General features: G+C 39.0%; 2 protein-coding genes across 3 annotated transcripts; both read left to right on the plus strand.

The window, feature by feature from the left end:
* The first annotated feature begins 1,349 nt into the window (after positions 1 to 1,349).
* Positions 1,350 to 6,512, plus strand: LOC146617103 (phospholipase ABHD3-like). Of its 2 annotated transcripts, XM_085373411.1 has the most exons (9): positions 1,350 to 1,708; positions 2,645 to 2,805; positions 2,919 to 3,101; positions 3,239 to 3,284; positions 3,710 to 3,822; positions 3,955 to 4,128; positions 4,218 to 4,266; positions 4,359 to 4,524; positions 5,319 to 6,512. In XM_085373411.1, exons 1-9 carry the CDS (start codon positions 1,589 to 1,591, stop codon positions 5,525 to 5,527), a joined length of 1,221 nt encoding a protein of 406 aa, XP_085229537.1. In that variant the 5' UTR covers positions 1,350 to 1,588; the 3' UTR covers positions 5,528 to 6,512. The 2 variants fall into 2 exon arrangements, with proteins under 2 accessions (XP_085229537.1, XP_085229538.1); XM_085373412.1 differs by lacking the exons at positions 3,239 to 3,284; positions 3,710 to 3,822.
* A 1,461-nt stretch (positions 6,513 to 7,973) lies between these two features.
* On the plus strand, positions 7,974 to 20,720 carry prkg3 (protein kinase cGMP-dependent 3). The gene is made up of 22 exons (XM_085373409.1): positions 7,974 to 8,025; positions 9,965 to 10,054; positions 11,441 to 11,503; positions 11,625 to 11,751; positions 11,835 to 12,001; positions 12,158 to 12,271; positions 13,309 to 13,414; positions 13,576 to 13,639; positions 13,780 to 13,857; positions 13,997 to 14,085; positions 14,670 to 14,735; positions 14,925 to 14,972; positions 15,118 to 15,159; positions 15,292 to 15,403; positions 16,508 to 16,644; positions 16,733 to 16,822; positions 16,968 to 17,109; positions 17,230 to 17,393; positions 17,602 to 17,718; positions 19,142 to 19,204; positions 19,915 to 19,990; positions 20,634 to 20,720. The coding sequence occupies exons 1-22, from the start codon at positions 8,016 to 8,018 to the stop codon at positions 20,718 to 20,720; spliced, it is 2,052 nt and encodes a 683-aa protein (XP_085229535.1). The 5' UTR covers positions 7,974 to 8,015.
* Positions 20,721 to 21,345: the final 625 nt, after the last annotated feature.

Consider the following 21,345-nt stretch of genomic DNA (forward strand, 5'->3'; position numbering starts at 1 on the left):
TTTCCATGACAGAACCATACCTGTTTTCAATGCAGTGCCGCGCGATGGCCTGGAGGTCACGGCCATTTAATACTGACTTTTTGCACTTGTTCTCTGTGCACAGAGATTCCTCTAGATTCTCTGAATATTTTGATGATATACTATGATGAGATATTCAGCGATTTTATGTTATTCTGAAATTGTTTCACAATTTTTTGCACATTGGTGAACTTCAGCCCATCTTTACTTCGGAGAAACTCTGCCTCCCTAAGATGCAGAAATATTCCTGACCTGTTGCTAATTAATCTAATAATTTGCTAAATATTTCACTAGTTGAGAACAAGCTAACATAGGGTTTTGAAATTGATATCGTAGATGTCTAATATGAGGCTGAGGATTAGCACTGCCAACCACCAGTATTTTTAGTGAATGTTAATTCACGTAATAGGGCTAGTGGCAATATTTTTATGGGTACTTGTATATTTGGTGTCAAAAGACATGAAGGAGGAGAATGGAGCAAAGGCCACAACAAACGTTTATGGTGATAATAAATCAACCTGAGGGAAAGGTGGGATAAACAAGAGTAAGTTGAAGTGTACAAAAGGAGAAATGAGGTGAGGAGGGAAAAGGAGATACATTTGTACATACTGAACTGATCAGCACAGGATACACTGTTAGAAATATGAGGCAGAAATAAGGCAATTCAATTTCATTCAAGTCCTCAGACGAAAAATAGATCTAATAAATATTTTAAAAATGCCAACTTAGCTGATAAAAATAATTATTTTTGTTTTTAAAGCCGTAAATAAACAAAAGTTTCGATCCAAGCTCCACACCAGCTCGTGGCGGTAATGCAATCATTTATTGATTGTTTTTGATTGAATCTTTATTTTGAACTTGTTGAAACAGTATAACAACATAGAATTAAAACGAGACAAACAAACAAAGAAAAACAAAAGGAAAACGAGCAACCACAACTACAAATAACTTTCATGCTCAAAAAGGAGCAGGAAGAAACATAAGCTTATTTAATCCCACCCCCTTTTCCACTATCTTGGAAATCAACAGACTACAGAAATCCTCCTTACAACTACATTATATTTTACGTGTATTTAAAAAAAATGTATATCTATCTTTCTATCTATCCATATATATATATATATATATATATATATATATATATATATATATATATATATATATATATATATATATATATATATACACACGTATATATACTCATTTTCAATAACCCCATAGAAAGTAAAAGAAAAACTATATCTCCATATTTGTAGTTTACATGGATCGTAGCCATGACGTTGAAGTTGGAGCTTTTGTCCAATCAGGAGCTTCGCCTGTGAGAACTAGGAAGCAGCTGCTCCCGGAGAAAACACCAGACTTATTACCTGATGGCTACCGGCGTCTAACGTAATATCGCCAAGGCTGCTGGGAAGAGTCGAAGTACAACATATTGAACGTTAGATGTTTCTGATGAAGGCAGGTTGTCGGGCATTAAATATCATATTCTTTCTGTCCTGTTATTCCGTTGTGTCGGTTAACGACGTCGTCGGCTAGCAGCTCAGCTGTCAACCGCACTTAGACCGTTGTCATGTTTCTGACTCATGCGGAGGTATGGAGAACATACTGGGAGTGTGTTTCCAGGCCATACACGGTGATCATCTGCTCCCTCACAGCCACAATGTACTATCTGTGGGGCCGCGAGTGTCAGGTCAGTCTCTGCGGTCGAAGTTAGCGGCAAAGACTCCGCCATACCCGCTTTGACTTACAGTTTAGTTGGATTTTTAAGCGTTTTATTTCCTTTAAAATGAAGATCACTATATCCTATTAACTCCTATTCGACTTTATCTGTGGTATTTTGTTTTTCTAATTAATTAAAAAACTGTTTTTCCGTTTTATTTATTTACATTTTTAAGCTTATTTAACATTTCTTGGTCCATAATTTTACAGTTTTTAGTGTTTGGGTTCAGAGGTTTGTACTCAAAGCTCTGAACCTTTTTTTTAAAAATTAACTTTATTTTGTATAAAATTAAATCTGTAGGTTATAATATTGTAATATGTGTATCATCTGTGTATGAGATATGATCTTTTATTCTACAAAATTAAAGCCTCTCTTTTATTGATTCCATAAATAAAACTGGAAGAAGATCATGGTTATGAGTGATCATTTGGTAATAAGCAGTATATCAGCTTTATTCATAATAAGTGTTTTACTTAAGTTTAAGCAGCTAAAGTGAGGATAATTTCAAAGTATGGTCAATAGTAGAATTTGTTTATGTAGAAAATGCAGAAAAAATAAATATCTAAAATATCTTCACAGACTGTAAACAAGACAATATGAATTTTGAATTGATTATATTTGAATACTATTTTCAAATATCTAAAACGTTGGTAAGAGTTATTTTCTCATTGTTAGCTACTTGCTAATCAAATGCTATTGTGTAACATCACATCAAAGTTTCCAAGTGATGTATTTCTTGCAGAGCTGGTCACATCACATCTACATACCACTGATACTGCCATTATTTTCTTTGTACCTTGTTCTGCTCGCCTGGTGTGTTTTGGATGTTTTCTTGTCTCTCACAGGTGTGACTGTATTAGCAGCTGTGCTTTTATAACGCCTTCATCTGGTCTTGTGTCCTTTCAGAGACCAGCTCTGGTTTGCAGTGAGGCTTTCAGTGCATTCCTCTTCAAGCACTGTCCTGTGGTAGCTGAGCGCTTCAGTCCCACTCCGTGGTGCTGGGGAGGCCGACTTCAAACGCTGGTCTGTGCTGCCCTCAAGTCCAGACCCCCTGTCAGTTATCGCAAGTAGGAAGAAACCCTCTTTTTTCAGTTCACCACTATTTACAAGAGGGTTAAAAATCTTAATCTAAACATTTAATTAAATAATGAATATCTTGTCTCGTCCCTTCATCTCCCAGTGAGCTGATCCGTACAGTGGATGGTGGTCAGATCTCTCTTGACTGGTTGGACAATCAGGCCAGTGTGACCTACCCAGAATCCTCCACGCGTCCCACAGTGCTCATCCTCCCAGGGATTACAGGAAACAGCCAGCAGTCCTATGTGCTTCACGCCGTTAGCCAGGCCACACGCCACGGTTACAGGTCAGCTGCACTCCTCACACAAAATGAAGTGATCTTGAAGCAGCGCTAACAGGAAAGTTTACATTAAGCAGGAAGCTTATTGTAGCTTGTGCCCGGTATTTGCCTGAAGCAGTTTTCATAAATACTTTCCTTCCTAGATGTGTGGTCTTCAACAACAGAGGTCTTGGAGGGGAGGAGCTGCTGGTAAGTACAATGAATACCTAATAAATTAGAATAATATCAAATTAGTTTTTAAAAATCTGTAAGTAACATGTCAATACACTCTGAAGGACCCCAGTTGAGTGAGGAAAGTGAGGATTTTAGAGCGGGAGGACAGAAATGAGAAGTAGGAAACTGTGGTGGTCTTGAACTCTGATCCCCCCTGCAAGGATTCTAGCCTTTGGTAGATGGGTTGCCAATGTATTTAATCCCAATTTAAAACAGTTTCAGATTAAAAAAAAAAACCAAACAAACAAAAAAAGTGAATTGAAAGTATTTTCTGTGTGTTTAAGTAGTAATTTAAGTTTTTCCACTGATACACCATTTCAGACCAATAATAACACTAACAGAAGATCTGAGGCTTAAGTGCTGCATGTAACTCCCCTCCTGTATCCCTCTGCTTGCTTCAGACACCAGTCACCTACTGTGCTGCCAATACTTCAGATCTTGAGTGTGTGGTGCAGCATGTCAAAGGGCTCTACCCCAGTGCTCCTGTGCTTGGGGCTGGTGTGTCTTTGGGAGGGTGAGTTGGTGCATAGTGTTTCTGCTGGCCTCCATTTCTGGACCTAGATTTGTCGTCTGTGTCTTTCCTCCATTTCTTTTATTTATTGATTTTTAACAATTGCATGATTCCTTTCTTTTCACCCTGCTGCAGCATGGTGTTGTTAAACTACCTGGCCCGTAAGCACACCGAGTCAGGATTGGTTGCCGGTATCACCATCTCCGTACCCTGGGATGCACGTAAGTCCTCTGACTCGATGGAGGAACCGCTCAACTGGCTGCTCTTCAACAGGCACATCACGAGATGCTTGCACCGCGCTGTCACCAGGTTGGATACATTTGGGTTCATAAATTTTGTCTAACAGTTTTGCGTTTGTAAATCCAGTTAAATAAAACCCCAAAATCTGTTTCTCACAGGCACAGGAAGATTTTAGAGAAAGTGGTGGATGTTGACTATGTCCTGAAGGTATGATACAATATTACTCACAGTTTGTCAGTTTCTTAGATGTATAATTGACTCTACATTCATCGTCATCTTGTTTTCACACCCTTTTGTAGGCTCGGTCCATCCGTGAGTTTGACGAACGCTATACGTCTCTGATGTTTGGTTATAGCTCATGTATGGATTATTACCGCGATGCCAGCCCAGGCAAAAAGCTCCCCAATACAGCCGTACCCATCCTGTGTCTCAATGCTGCTGATGACCCTTTCTCTCCACAAACTGGTGAGTACACAACAGGAGAGGTGTGTCAGTATAAGCACTGCAAAGGGGAAATAACAGCTGTAATGGTTTACTCATAAATGTGACGTTTTTCAGATTTTATGGTCCTATTCGAAAAAAACAAGTTGGGAACATTGTGTAAAATTGAATGCTTTACTGAAAGTTGTACAAGACATCATATTAAAAGTGTACTGCTAAAGAAAACACCTGGTGGAACATTAGTAACACGGTTGGGTATAAATAGAGCATCCAAGAGTGTCTAGGTTTCTCAGAAGTAAAGGTGGGGGCAGCGTTTACTACTCTGTTAAAGACTACACGAAAAAATAGTTGACAGTAAAGTTTCTCAAAATAAAGCTGCAAATGATCTTGGAATTTTAGAGAATCAAGCAAACTCTCTGTATGCAAGTGACAAAGCTAAAAACCAAGGCTGATATCTTAAGGCCCTTAGGTGCCAGTGGGTTCATTGCCACAGACTCAGGAACACTACTGAAAACATATGTAAGCGAATACAGTTCAATACTGCATCCACACATGCAAGATAACACTCTCTCAAACACTTTCATCTTTGTGTGTGAGCTCATTTAAGATGGACTGAAGCGACGTCAAAACAGATGATTGAATTTATCTCTATTATATTAGGAAATGTCTCATTCTTTTTAGCACAATTCCTTTTTTATATGTAATCATGGACGTTGAAGTCTCCGGGTTACAAAAGGTTTCCGATTCACGTGTCTGCTTTGTGTCTACTTTGCTGTCTGTTTATATTCATTTGGGCTTTTTCTTTCCTGCTCTCACAGCCTTCCCGGTGTCCGTAGTTCAGGATCTTCCTAACGTCGCCCTGGTATTGACGGCCCACGGGGGACACATTGCCTTCTTGCAGGGTTTTTTTCCTCTAGGCGAGAGCTATATGGAGCGCTTGTTTGGCCAGTTTCTGCACGCAGTCTTTGAACACCGGGAGGAAATGAAGCAAGCCTGTGGTATCAGAGAGGAGCAAATGAAGGACTAACGAGCAATATGAAGGCACTTACACTGAAGTAATACAACATTTGCAGCTGCAACTCTGCTCATCTACCTCATGACCTCAGGTTCATGTTCAAGTCATGTAGAAATAAAAAAATGACAGTGAAGTAAAATCAGTAAAGCTATTTTGAAGTATTTAATACATTTTAGTCAATTTGAAAATATTGCTGATCAATTGATTGCTACCTACTTTCAGTCACAAAGGCCGTCTGTGCACCGCACACCTGTAGTATGTAGACTGCACTGTAGAGTTCAAGTGCTCTGCTTGTTGCTATTTAAAAAAAGTGAAGAGTTGGTTATTAAAATTAAAAACAGCATTATTGTTGTTTTCTTCTTGCTAATTATGTTTTTTTCCCTTTTGCATCAAATGCTTATTTAGTTTTGAGCCTTCAAGAAGTGTTTTCCTCGGGGTTTGTGGCATGCCTTAAAGGATGAAACTTTCCTGTGTTTATACGCTGCATGTTGTACAGTAAACGACACCAGTGGTAAATGAGCCGACACTGGGTAAAGACCATTAACGCCCTGTGTGGTGCTTCAGTATCTGCTGCTATAAAGTGTAATTAAGTATCGTAAGCATCACACAAGGACCAGATCAGCATGTACATGTACTGAATGTATTTTTATTATCAGTAGACAGTACATCAGCTTTGTTTTTGTATTACCAACAGTGCACTGATTAATATGTAGCTTTACTGTGCTAGGTGGTATTAGTGTAGTATTCATGCCATTTTTAAATGACGCCACTGCTGGCTATAAAAGGAAGTGTTTTCAATCATCGGCATGAAGAAAATAGGTGATAATGGTGCTAATTGGTGGCTTTTAATTGTCAGCGTGAGGGTGGATGAGAATTTAATTTTGCTTTTTCAGAAGTAAAAGAGGCTTTTCATGAATGTCACGAATCCATCAGCTATTTGCATGTTTACCACATTCACCTGCCTTTTAATATCTTTTTTTTTTAAACTCACGCCTTATTTATAAACTTTATGTATGGGCTGTAAAGACAATCACGGTGTTATTGCAATATCATGTAATGGTGCAATATTTGGGCATTGTATGTTCGATGGTGTATCTTGTAATTACACTACAATTAAAGGGTGATAAAGATCGACTGGTGATTTTTACATCTTGAGTTTGTCTGGAAGCTTCAAGTGGCCGTTCACTGTGATCGATAGCAAGTCGCAGCAGGTTTATTTTGTTATAGCACGTATCACCAGGTTTGACCTGTAGTGGAAAAATGTTATAACCCATATGCTGCCTGTCACTGAGTTACCCTTCACTTGCACCGCTGAAATCCGAGGCCTTTAATCTCTGAGCGCTCGAGTCATTAATGTCGCAGATTAACCAGGAAGATATCAATAATTAACTGTGAACAATAAAGGCCCACGCCCTTTGTCACAATGCTAACCCTCTAACCTCATTTAGAGTCATTTGTGGCCTAGAAAACATTCAGTGGCATTTACTCTGTGGAAAAACAGGAACCTGAAGGAGTAGCCACTTTCCGAATCTGGCAGATAAAATCTACCCTAAAATAGTTCCACACTACCCCAGCTCTTATGTGAATGCAGCCATTTGGAAGAAAGGTGCTTGTTGCGAACACATTTTTTCTTTCTAAAGACAAAAATATGAAGGTAGAAGAGTGAGGACTTGTGCAGCTTTTATGCTTCTACTTCAGCTTTGTGGCAGCTTTTGCAGTGACTTGTTTGCTTGTGCTCCCACTTTAATTTCCTCACTTCTCTGTCATCTGCGTCAGTGAGAAACAATTACTGCTAATAAACGTCACAGTAATCACAAATCAGTTCCTGTTTTTTTTTAAGGTAACAAAATAATGTGAATGAGGTATAAAAGAAGCACCCTGGTACGCTTTTCTTCTACTTGCCCGATGTGTTCTTTCGGGATGAATAACGTGCTGCAACATCACACTTTAGCTGTGTGTTTTCTCAACTGAGCATAATTTTTACAGCCCAGCTTTCTCTCCAGCTCATCCTCCTCCTCCCTCCTCCTCCTCTTCTTCTCCTTCTCGTACTCCTGCTGCCTGTATTCCTCTACCTGGTGTGATAGGAGGAGCCTCAGGTTATGGTTAATGATTCAACACCAGAGCCGTGGAGATTGATAGATACAGAAAAAGAAGGAAAGATTTAGTGAGAGAGAGAGAGAGAGAGAGCTGGAGAGAAGTAAAAATAGTAAAGCTGTAGACGGGGAAATGTAAGCTGAGAAAGTATGCAGTGGCAGGAAAAGTAGAAGAAGGAGTATTGATAGAGAGTTTGCAGGCTGCATGCGGTGTGTCTGCTCAGGTGTGTCCAGTCTGTAGCTCATCTGGGGTTCAAGCAGGTCAGAAAAACTGCACAGAAAGCAAAAAACTTCTCTGCAGTGGAAAAGTGGATATCGTTGAGCAGCTCAAGGTGATTATTTGGCTCCTGTGATCCATGCGGCCTTCATAGGCAGGACATTAGATCACCTTGTCTGCTGATCACACCATGCCTGCAGGTGAGTGTGGCTTCAGTCTATGCAAATAGTGTCTCAGAGTTGTAGATTAGGTCAGACAGGCCGCCTTCAGGCGTTTATCGGTTCTTTAAATATATTACCGCTGTGTTTAAAGTACAGATCAGCATTGGTTCAGCTTAAGTTTTATTGGTTTTTGATTTACTACAACGATTAACAAAACGTCATATCTGAGAAAAGGCTGCCTAATAAAGACAAAGCACATGACTTCCTTCCAGGTTTCTATTACAGAGTATCTTATGAGAATTCAGCTGTAGTTACACATGGCCATGAATTAATAATGAAGCAGTATGAAGTGGACTGTATGCTGGCTGTGTCAGTATAATGGTAGCTGGCATCATGTTCCTGGCGTGCAGCTGAAAAGCAGACACAAATATCTGTTTTTCTTTCTTTTTCTCTCTCCTTTTTTTGGCGTTGTCTGCTTTAATATCATGTTTCCTGGGATCCTCCAGGATCATTTACAGAATATATGAATATACGCATGTTAAATGAATGTTGCTCACTTTTAAAGTTCATTCAGTATTTAAATAATAACCTGTTTTGTTTTTGATTTTTTTTTTTTTTACCATTGTAACAAAAATAACAAACATGGACCAATGAAACAGCAAATATTCAAACAGAAATACAGCCACCTACCTATCAGTTGCCCCAGGGCTGAAGAATAACTGAGCAATTTCCCCCATTGAGTGTCAGCCTGCAGGCACTAAAGGTTATCATCTCAATCAGCTCAGATTGTCTTTCTCAACAGCTACAAGTTCCTAGAAAGTTTACAAATTGTGTTTGTGCACGGCTCTGTCTTAGTGTGTGCTTTGGTGACAATTTAACGAACCATCCTGAGGCAAATCTGATATTCAAGTAAGCATGTAGGGACATATTTTTATGATCTGTGTAAACTGACCATTAAGGTCTTTTTCTTTTCTGTAACACATTTATGAGCTATGTGCACTGCAGTCACGTCGCTTTCTGTACTGAAATCCCTGGAAAAATATCTAGTTTAGGCCGCTGTACATGTCTTTTTTAAGTGCCCATGCTCCCTCGCAGAACAGGAGCTGTTTATATTTCCCTGTCACATTCTGCTGGTGTTTTACTAAATGACTTTATGAGTTTAGTTTAATCTTAGGCCTGTCCAATGTTCAGGGTGAGGCAGCAGTAACCTGGGGTCATACGATGTGTGCCGTGAACACAGGCAAACAGCCTCTCCAGGGTTTTTACTGTGTGTTTAGTAAAATGGGCACATATCCAAGTGTGTTTGTATTGATTGGAGTGTTTAAAAAAAGAAAACAGAAAAGGAATCTTGTTTGCAGAGGTTCTTTAAACAGGTCACCTTGATTAAGAGAGGTATTGGATCTGGCTTGTGGTTAACTTCATTGTTAATCTCATGCAGCAGTGCTAATGAATCTGTCAGTTAATATGACCTGCTTATGCATAGTCACAGGGTTTTTTATGTCTCACATTAGTGTAACAACCCACAACCAGCAAATATAAATAATCTGCATATAAACGCAAAGCCTGGAAAAAGCGATCTATCATTTAAAGGGGTTTTTATACAGCTTTGACAGGTTTTGTGTCATTATCAGTCACAGAAACTGTAACAGATCTTCAGCAAATGCTGGCAGGGTGTGACAGCACTCAGAAAGCACCCCGTTGACTGTCCATCATTAGTCTGCATTATTCAGCAGGGCTCTTGCTGTGTGCTGCCAGTGAAGTAGGGTTCAGTGCTTTGAGAAAAAGGTATCAACACAGTTACAGTTTAAATATCACCCTTTATGGCTTTGTGTGTAGGAGTTTCCACAAATATCACAACAACTGGGGCTACATTTTATGTCTGTGTTCAGGTGCATAATTTATACAACTTCTTGTTTTCCTGTTATATGAAATTCTCCCATAAATCTTCCTTTTAAAAAAAATCTTATTCCCGCTGTAGCTATGGAGAAGCAAATAGAGGAGCTGAAGCAGCAGCTAGAAAAGCAATGTCTGATCAACAAGGAGCTGCAGAGGCAAAATAAGGACCTAGGTGAGTACAACAATAACTATATAAGCTTTAAATATTGTAGAGACTTCATTGTGCAATAGCAGGTTCATTGAGGTGAATATTGGGATATATACGAACACATGAATTAAAGGTGGAGCTCTTAAAGTTCTGAAGGTTGAGTTCAAATTTAGAGAACCAGAATGAGGCCTTCACAGGACTTTTACTTAAGATGTGGAATCAGTGGAACTTAGACAGGTAGACATGGTCAAGACAAACGGCTGAAGCAGTTTGAACAGGAAGCTTCATGTGCTCACAGAAACTGGATTAGAGAAGATTCCCTGGTCTGATAAGTCTCCACTTGTGCTGCTTGTTTTGGATGGTAGATGGTCAACATTTCACATCAACATCAAACCATGGATCCATGATCTGGTGATGATGGTGTAATGGTATGGGAGATATTTTCTTGGCACACTTTGGGTGCCTTAGTATTAGATCTTATCATCCTATTATGACCACATGTCCATCCTCTGGTGGCTAATGTGGCATGTCATAAAGCTCATGTCATCTCAAACTGGTTACTTGAACATGAGAGTTTCACTGTACTGAAATGTCTCGCATGGTCACCTTTGGGGTGTGATGGAATGGGAAAATCATGCCATGGATGACATGTGACAAAATCATGTGATGCTGTCAGGTCAATATGGAATAAAGTCTCTGAGGATTGTTTCCAGCACCATGATGAATCTATGTAATGAAGAATTAAGACAGCTCTGATCCAACCCAGTACTAGCAACATGTACCTAATTATGTGACTGATGAGTGTAAAATGTTGGAGGGATGCAACTAAAATTTTAGACTTTTTTTTTCTGATCATGGCCAGAGATCAGTTAATAGCATGGATCAGTTATTAGCATGGCCCCACTGTACATAAAACACGGAGTACACATGTAGAAAACCATGCAGTTACTCATTGGTTTATGGGCTTAAACCACAATGAGAGATGGATCAGGCTGATAAGTGGATGACATTATATACTCATGAATGGATGACATTACATACATTTATGACTTGTCAGTCATAAATGTATCCATGCCCAATGTATGCTTTATGTTATTTGTCTTTGATTGTGATCTTAATTGACAAAAGTGACATCAGTATGTGACTCAAAGACTCGAAACGGGTGATTCATAAAATAAACTCACTATTAAGGTATTTAGTGAAGTCATAAATCAAGAGACAACTAGGGTCATTCTAGGGTGATTCATTACGTTTGCATTCAGAGGAGTGGATCCCTGCAGGCCATTAGAGAGAATTTACTTTGGCTTATGTTTCAGACCCATATCCATCTTTTATATACAAAGCACAGAAATCGTCACTTTTAATGTGTTTTGCACATTTAATATGTGTTTTTTTTCTTCACATTCACAGAAAAACGACTCACCGAGAAAGAGAAACTCCTGCAACAACTGCAGACTCAGTATCATGATCTCGGTAAGCAGCTCTTCACGGGAACACAGAACAGGGACACATCTACTTATCTACTTACACACATGATTGATGCGATTTCTAATGGCGATCTGTAACCATCCATTTGTTTCTGTTTCTATTACAGACTTTCCCTCTCAGACCGGTAATGAGATTGAACCTGAGGTCAGGAAGAGCCGTGCAGCTGTCATAGCTTCAGAACCAATCCCGGAGAACCTGGAGATTAAACGGGCGAGGGTGAAGAAAAATGTCAGGTCAGCATCAGCACCTTTCCAACAACTTATATAATACCCAGTTTGTATGTTGTAGATGACTTCTTTGAACTTTCTATCGGCAGTGAGACGAGCCTAATTGTCAAAGCTATCCAGAAGAATGACTTCCTGAGCCGGTTAGATGATGAGCAAATAGCCATGATGGTGGACCTGTTAAAGGTATCTCACTTCAATCCTGGAGATGAAGTCATTCAGGAAGGCTCTGAAGGAGACAGCATGTACATTGTGGCAGGTAGGCACACACCTTAGTATGAATGTCTGTCTTTTTATCTGCGATTGCTCCATGTATATACGGAAGATTTTTAAAACTGGGTTATTAACTTCTTACAGCATCATTTCACAAATAAGCAAATTTTAATATCTATTTTTTTTTGCCCTTTCTTTATAGCTGGTGAGCTTTCTGTGAGCCAGTCTGGCCGTGACCTCCGAACTCTTACTAGTGGTGATGTTTTTGGAGAGCTGGCGATTCTGTACAACTGCAAAAGGACAGCAACAGTCAAAGGTCAGCCTGTATAATGATGCCTCCTGGAGGGTTTTGCAGAGGGTTGTAGTGATTGTATTATATAGTATAATGTAATTTATGTGGAGACATGTATGTATGTATAATATATGACCACATATGTTCTACATATGAGATAATGGATGAACTTTTTGACAGAAATACATAGCAGTGCATTGGAGGAAAACTGCCCAGCATGTTAACAACAAAACATCAACCTAACTCTAGAGCATGGTGGGGAGAATATCATAGTTTGCTTTGGTATTTGGACACATTATAGTCACTGAGGGGAGAACAAACTGACTAACAATAACACTTCTGAAAAAGAAGAAACTCTTATTTTGAAAGGACCCAAACAGTATCCTGATTGAAACTGGTTTAGTGTGGTTTTGGGACTGGTTGTCCAAAATCCCCAAAATGGATGCAGAAAACATGTGAAGGAGGATGTTGCTGCTTATCACAAACGCTTGGAGTCGCATTTTGATATAATGAACATGCCTTGTGCTATGAAAGGTAGCAGCTTTTTCGGACAATGAAATGTAAAATGTGACAAAACCAAAACAATAACATAACTTAACTAACATAACAGTGACAGAAAAAAATAATAGCTTTTTAGTCACAGTAGTTTTGTAACAAAGGTGCCTGATTCAATGTAGAAAAAACAGTGTGTTCAAGTACATCCCTTTACAATGCAATCCACCCGTGGGAAGGCAGTTTTCTCCCATCTGCAGCAAGCTTGTCTCTCATTTATCTCACTTTGTCATATGAGTTCTGCGATGGTAATAGAGTGCATCTGGCTATGGTTTTATGTCATTTATTTCAGATTTCATCTATTACATCTGAACAGTATTTGTGAATTTTCAATCAAACCAAACCCCAATAATTTTAAAGGTTCAATCAGTTTTTGTTACAGTTGTAGTTAAATTAATTCAAGAGTTCAAATGTCTTAATCGTAAAATATGCTTCAAAGTTAACTGAGTCCACTACTCTTTTTTATTTTTGTTTATTTTTATCTCTATTATTGTGTGCTCATATTGCAGCAAAGACACCTGTGCATCTGTGGTGCATGGAGCGACAGACCTACAGAAGCATTATGACCAACAAGTCCAAGAAGAAACGAGAACAGCTCATGGGCTTCCTGAAGACGTGAGTTTCTAGACTCAGCAGCCATGATAAAACTTTCATCCCGACTCCTCGGATTCTCTTTGTAACTCTATCATAACAGTTTTGGTATTTTTCGCTGCACTAATGCAGCAAATGCTTCCCCTATTTCTAATTTTCTCTTAAATTCCCACTTGCCATTTCAGGGCCCACACTCTGAAGGACCTGAATGATGTCCAGTTGTCCAAAATCATTGACTCCATGGAGGAGGTGTGCACCTCGATGTCTTTTTTTGCTACGACACAACAGAATCAAATACACTGAACACAAGGATGTTTTCTTTCAGCTCTTGGAGTGAATCTGAAAGTACACATTTTTCTTAATATTATTTTTAATTCTGTCTCTTCTAGGTGAAGTACCAGGACAAAGATGTTATAGTTCGAGAGGGAACAGAAGGAAACGCATTCTACATCATCCTCAAAGGAGAGGTAACGATATCTTAACGTGCGTCTTTGGCCAGTCACACCCAGAGTTTTTATCCAGCCTATTTCACAAACCCATATTTCTCTTGTGTGCATAACATTTATTCTTTCCGTTTGTTTGCCTGTGTGCGTGTTTCCCCTTCAGGTGTTGGTGACTAAGAACGTGAACGGTCATCAGAAGCAGATTCGCAGGATGGGAAAAGGGGAGCATTTCGGGGAACAGGCCCTCATACGGTAACCATGGAGACACAACACATGCCTGAGGACATTTGCGAGAGCCTCGTGCAGCACGATGTGCTCCTCGCGCCTTCCTCAGCTGCTGTCAGCTGTGACATTTTTACTTTGCAGATTCTTCAGATTATCCTCCGAATGCTCTCTGGTGACGGAAACATCACGTTTTTCCCTAAATTGCGCAGTTCTGCTAAGATGCAAATGAGCCATTGAAGCAAATTTATTGCTGTGGCTGTCAGTAGAGGTGCATGCATACAGAAACACTGTGTGTGTGTGTGGGGGTGTGTGTGTGTGTGTGTGTGTGTGATCCTCTGGTGGAATAACAGAGGTTGTTTTGATTATACAAGGAGGATATTGGATTGTCTGCCTCTAATTTGCAGGACATGCAGCACCATTGCAATTTCACTGGGAATTATTTTTCTCAAAATAATGCAGTACTTTTTCACATTGCATATTTTTTAATCTACATATTAGTATTTGCTAATATATGTTATTCAATTAAAATATCTCTATGAGGTTCTCTTTCTGCAGCTGTATTCACTGCATTTCCACAGACTTGAATTTTGGCAATGCTTTTTGTCTTGCAGCGAGGTCTTGAGGACAGCAACCTGCACTGCCGACGGCCCTGTTACCTGCTTCTCCATTGACAAGGAGTGAGTCTGACCCAGCACTCAATTCCGACAGTAACCGAATGTGATAGTGTGTTCGGTCAGGCTCTGCAGTGACAGCTGTTGCTCCTGGAGAGGACAATTCTTCGGTTGCTTTACAGTCTGTTTGCTGTCTGTTGTGTTTTCCCACTTGCTTACAGATGCACAGCTTGACTAATGATGCCTTTTGTTTAGGGTATTTGAAGAAACAATTCCCGTAGAGCACCTGGAACTCTTTGATGAGTATGTATTGAAAAAAAAGCACTGTTGATTGCATAACCACAATTTGTTTTTTCCTCCACCTTACCGAGAGTGTGACGTGGAGGTGAAATAGACTGCCCCAGTTAGTTTCCTGCTCATATCCTGTCAAATTTATTTTCACTTCCAGCTCCAAAGTGATGCAGGAGGCGCAACCTCCAGAAAAGTTGAGGTGAGGGGCTGTTGAAGGTGAAGGTTAAAATATGTTACAAAACCAACAATCAGTCACCAGAATAAGCTCAATAAGCAGTTATTAGTGAAAACAAATCTAAAAAATTAAAATAAAATCACCACTCTTTCTCAGCCCCAGCTCCACTCTGAGATTGAAGGATCTGGTTCCAGTCTTCTATCAGGAGGGTCGCTATCAAGGAGATCCTGTCACACTTGGAGTTGGAGGATTTGGCCGTGTGGCGCTGGTCAGTTGTGCATCTTGTCTGGGTTTAAAAACACACACACACTATATATATATATATATATATATATATATATATATATATTTTAAACATTTATTAGAAAGGTAGAAACTACAGAGGTAGTTTTCACCACCACACCAGAACAGGGTTAACACAGTCATAATGGATGATGTATTATGGTCCCATGTGTCACAACCGTTTGAGCTATCGAAATGGAAAAAGGACATAATAATTATAGCTATGTTTACCCTGCACTGGCATGTGGAAGTTGCTGTTGTAAAGAGAGGCTCTGTCAGCCTACTGTAAACACTGATGTGATGTATAAGGTAGTCTGTGAACTGCTAAAGGTAATTACTCCCACAGTCAGAAAAAATTTATAATTTGTTGTTCAGCTAACTTGTGCTCAGCTCTAACCCCTCATTTTAGTTACGGTCGCATTAGCCACTAAACGTTTATGTACTTTAACATATATGGATATTTCTCTCATTTGCAGTAAATCCAAACCCCCCAGTTCCAAAAATGTGGGGACACTGTGTGAAATGCAGTGCAGAATGCAATAATTTGAAAATCTCACAACCTGTATTTTAATCACGATATAAAAGAAGCAAAACATATCAAAAGTTAAAAATAGGGAAATGTACGACTTTCAGAAAAAAATATTAGCTTGTTTTGAATTTCATGGCTGCAATGTGTCTTGAAAAAGTTGGGATAATTTGCTTCCTTTTTAGTCCAGAGTATAGGATGTTTTCCAAAAAAGAAGTTTAAATTTTGATTCGTCTGACCACAGAACAGTTTTTCACTTTTCCTTTATCCATTTTAAATGAGCTCTGTCCTGCAGAAAACTGGTGTTTTTGGATGTTGTTCATGTATGGCTTACTCTTTCCATGATAGCGCTTGAACCCCATCCTCCTTGTGAACTGCCCCTCTGCCCCTCTACCCTGCTGAGAATCTCTCCCTGTCGAAGATGCTCGATTTATACCCAACCATATTACTTTGTTACATTGTTACCTGACATGAGAACTTAAACATTTCACACATTGTCCTGACTCTTTTTGGAACTGGGGTTGTAAAATATTTAGCACTGATGACTGTTTTTGCTCTTCTAAGATGACCACCCTGCCCCATGGAAAATATTACGCCGTGAAGCGAGTCAGCAAGAAGCACATTGTTGCCAAGAGACAGGAAGAGCACATGCTGTTTGAGAAGAAGATCCTTAAAGCTGTGCAGTGTGAATTCATTGTCAGGTATCAAAGATATGTGGACTGCAGTGTTTTAAATCCATCGGTTGAGCGCAGAGCACCTGAAAATGTTTTCTGCTCTCGCTGTTTCTAGACTTCATGGAGCTTTCAAAGACACACGATACATCTACATGGTGATGGAGTTCTGTAGTGGTGGGGAAATCTGGACCAAACTCAAAGAAGTGTAAGACGAAAAGTGAAATCATGCTCTATATTTGGAGTTCCCAAGTTAAAATACATACTTTTTTGTAGAAGCTGTAGCAGATGGAAGTTTACAGAAATTTTTAAGAAAACCGTTGTCCAACTTATTGCATCTTTGTGAATGTTAGAGGTCGTTTTGACGAGCCTGTCGCTGTGTTCTGCACTGCCTGCGTGGTGGAGGCCTATGCTTACCTCCACAAGAAGAACATCATGTATAGAGACCTAAAGCCTGAGAACCTGATGCTGGATGCGAAGGGCTACGTCAAACTGGTGCGTCTTTAGCTGTAAACAAGTTTCTAAAGCAAACAAACTTTTTTTTAATGTGAATTTCAGTTAATGAAGACTTTATCATCACATTTGATTCTTGTGTGGGTGCTTGTCACCATCCAGGTTGACTTTGGTTTTGCAAAGGAGCTGGTTCGGGGCGAGAAAACCTACTCATTTGTTGGTACTCCTGAGTACATGGCTCCAGAGATCATCAAGAACCAGGGACATGACTTTGCAGTTGACTTTTGGTCTCTTGGCATCCTGATTTTTGAACTATTGGCGGGAAGGTAATAACAATGATAATAATAATACTTTTTTTTTTAACCAACAGAGACATAAAATAACCTTAATGTTTACCAGCAGATGGCAGCAGCACTGTATGGCTTTTTCAGAGCTCAGTGTCTCACAATTTCAGGTTTCAGTCTTTTTAATACCATTCAATAAAAATTAAACATTTATTAACAACACGTTTTTTTTCTGTTTTCAAATGGTCAGCCCTCCCTTTTCAAGCTCAGAGCCCCAGAAGATTTATGCCAAAATTTTGGATGGGGAGCTCCATTATGCACCTTATATGAGCGAAGCAGCCAAGTCCATTATCAGTAAACTGTGCAGGTAAGAACAGCTGAGTTTATTGAGAGCACATAGATTACATTTTCATATAGGTCACTGATAATTGTACAAAAAAGAAAAATGGAATTAGACCTTATGAAAATTTCACTCAGTGGCAACTTCATTATCTACACCATCCTAATACTAGATTAGACCCCTTTTTGTCTTATTTGTGGCATAGGTGCTTAAAACATCCTCAGAGATTTTGGTCCATATTGGCATGACAGCATCACACAGTTACTGCAGATTTGTCAGCTGCACATCCATGATGTGAATCTGCTGTTCCACCACATCCCAGAAGAGCTTTTTACACTAAGATCTGGTACCTGTGGAGGCCGTTTGAGCACAGTGAACTCACTGTAATCAGTTTGAGATGATTTGAGGTTTGTGACATTATTGCATATTAGCTTGCAAGAAGCAGCCATGAGAAAATTGGTACACTGAGGTGTTAAAGGGATGGACATGGGTAGTATTAATAGTCAGGTAGGCTTTAGCATTTAAAACAGAGATTTCAAAGTAGTTTCCACATCGTGGGCCACAGTTTGATCTTAAGTGGGCTGGACCAATGAAATGTGTAAAATTACAGAAAACTATATCTAGTAGTTCACTGCACACACTGTCCCGTAAGTATACAATATAGTTTGTCAATGTGTGTTTTTGTCTGTTTTTGCTGACTGTGAATTCAATGTAAAAACTGATATTTCTATAGAAGAGTGGATTTAATTACTTAAGTATAGTATGGATGGCTGTAGGGAAGGTCTTTATCATAAGCTGTAAAACTGATGAGATTAAAAGTTTAAAAGTCTCTAAATTTATGCCTTTTAGTGGACTGGATTGGAGTCTGCCGATTCTGGTCCCCGGGCCTTATGTTTGACAACCTGGTTTAAACACAAAATTATTACAAAACTATCGTTCGCTGGATATTTTCTCTTTTTTGGACCATTCTCTGTAAACTCTAAAGATGGATGTGTAAGAAAAAATCCCAGTAGATTGTCAGTTACTGAAATACTTAGACCAGCCCGTCTGGCACCGACAACCACGTTCAAAGTCACTTAAATTACCTTTCTTCCTCATTCTGATGCTCAGCTTGAACTGCACGTCTAAATGCATTGGTTTGCTTCCATATCGTTGGCTGATTTGAAATAGAATTCACAAGCACTTAAGCAGGTGTACCAAAAAAAACTAAAAATCCCCCAAAATCTGGTCGGTGAGTTTTCTTGTTTGGAAATGCCACAGTGCCTCAAAGTACAGTGTGAATAATGAAAAATGACAAAAATGTCTGAAAAAGAAAGCATTCCATCATTAGATGCATTTGTATTTATATAGAAATATATTTGTAATAAAACACACCTCTTGAAAAATGAAAGCTCATGAAACCAAAAGCAGTTTCTGAACTGCCTTCTCTCTGAATGATGCATTTTTTCAGACCTCGGCCTGGTCAGAGATTAGGAAACACCAAAAATGGGATCAAAGATATCCGGCATCACAGGTAACCATGGCAAAACTCTCTTCTTTGGTCACCTACTGCTGCCTGTACTGTAGTACATTACACTACACCACCAGTCTGAACCACTGGTACAACCAAGATGTATCCATGCTTTCACGTTGTTTATGCCAGATTCTGAATCTACTATACAAATGTTGCATCTGAAATCGAGAACAGAAAGCTTTTTTCCAAACTTCCATCATCCAATTTTGGTGTGAATTGTAATGTCAGTTTCCTGAGCTCTTCTGCTTACCTCGGTTGTAACCAGTTGTTATCTGATTTACTGTAGAGTTCCTATCTAACTTGAAGCAGGTCAGCTATTCTCCTCTGACCTTTGGCATCAACAAGGCATTTTTGCCTATATTGAACAGGCAACAGTAATTTTATACATTTACTAATCTGTAATGATAAACATTATGCACCTTTCCACCTCAAGTGCATAGCACATACGATGTTGCGTAATTATTATAGCGGTATTACTATAGAGTGAGTACATTTACTACAATAAATATATACTATGTGAAAAATAGGGAAGTGATTAGCAGTCTAAAGTTCTTTGTACAGAAAAACAGCATGGTGATTTTGTCTTTATAGATTATGTTTCTACACTGCTGATTGAGCCTTTTTACCTTGTTATTATTTTATGATTATAAAACCATGTTTAATAATAATAATAGTAATAGTAATGACAAAATCTCCCTTTTTACCTTCAGGTGGTTCAGCAGTATGAACTGGCACAAGCTGCGTGTGGGTCAGCTTGAGGCTCCCACAGCACGGCTTATCCGCAAGGCAAGTCAAACCAGTGTTACTCTTACATGGAAAGCAGAACCTTTTTTTATGTTTAGAGAAAGTGAAACAAAAGAAGGACCGCAGGCAGGATTGTGTGGAACAAATATTACTGGTTTTCGCAGTGGCTAAAGAACGTTTTGATACATGAAACCCACTGTGTATTCAGACTATATTAACAAAACCTGGGTCTGAAAGGTTATTACACACTGCATGAACATGAAAAAATAGAAAGTCCAAATGGAAAACAACCCTAAGTTTTTCACCCTCATATCATTACTGGCCCCAGAAAGGAAATTAGCCTATCGTAGTTGCTCCAGTTTCTTGCTCTTCTTGTCCTCATCCTCTTCCTAGTCATGTGTTAAGATTAAAAAAAAAAACCAAAACTGTAGGATTATGCTTTCAAATGAACATTTAAAAATATTTTTACTAAATGCTTCATTCAAAAGTAAATGCTTCTTTAAAATAAATGATCAACTCCCCAAAAATGTTGAATTTGCTTCATTGGGACTATGTGGGTGTTATTTCGTCACTAGCCGAATTTTGTTAAAATGAGGGGATTTAAGAGTGCTTAATATTACTGATTAGAAATAGATTACGGGATAGGCTGTTTGATGAGCTTCATTAACATTTCATCCTCTTTCAGGGTCCCTGCTACATCAACTTTGATCGCTTCCCTCTTGATCAGACGAAGGCAGAAGAGGAGTTCTCTGGCTGGGACCGTGACTTCTGATTCTGCCATGTTAAAGGATCAAGAAGAGATCCCCATATAGGATAATTGTAGGTCGCCTGAGTTGGGGCCAAAACAGGGCTAAAGTCATATGAGGGTGGGAAGAATTTCCTGTTTGGAAAAAACAAAACAAACAACCAAGTTGATTTAAATTTGATTATTGGAGTGAAACTGTATCGAATCATGCACTTTAGACGTGTGCCGAAATTCCTCTTTTGCTATTCTAAAACAACCATAAAGGTGGATAAGGGGCCAAAATATGTAAATGTGTTACAAGAACATGGTACAACATTTTGTTTCCAAATACAGTCCAAGTCAATTTGGTGTCTGGTGGAGAAGTGCCAATAACAACATCTATATAACACTTTTTACTGATTCCAATAAAAACACCCATCCCTGTGTTTAGTGGAGAGTTTCTGTCATATGGTACAACTTGTACCAAACAACAACAACAACAACAAAAAAACCCTGTCCTTATCAAACCCGGAAACAGAATCATTTCTAATGCCATAGCTGTAATGTATGTCTGTGTCTATTGTTCCTTTGAATCTTTAAAGTTTTAAAGAAAAAAAAAGTGCTTATCCTCTTGATAAAGTTGTTTACGTTACACTGTTACTTTCTTGTGGTG

Source organism: Diplotaxodon limnothrissa, linkage group LG15 (genome assembly GCF_057381915.1).
Source record: "Diplotaxodon limnothrissa isolate DT_005_m linkage group LG15, D_limnothrissa_male_GT1.1, whole genome shotgun sequence".
In the NCBI taxonomy this organism is placed as follows: Eukaryota; Metazoa; Chordata; class Actinopteri; order Cichliformes; family Cichlidae; genus Diplotaxodon; species Diplotaxodon limnothrissa.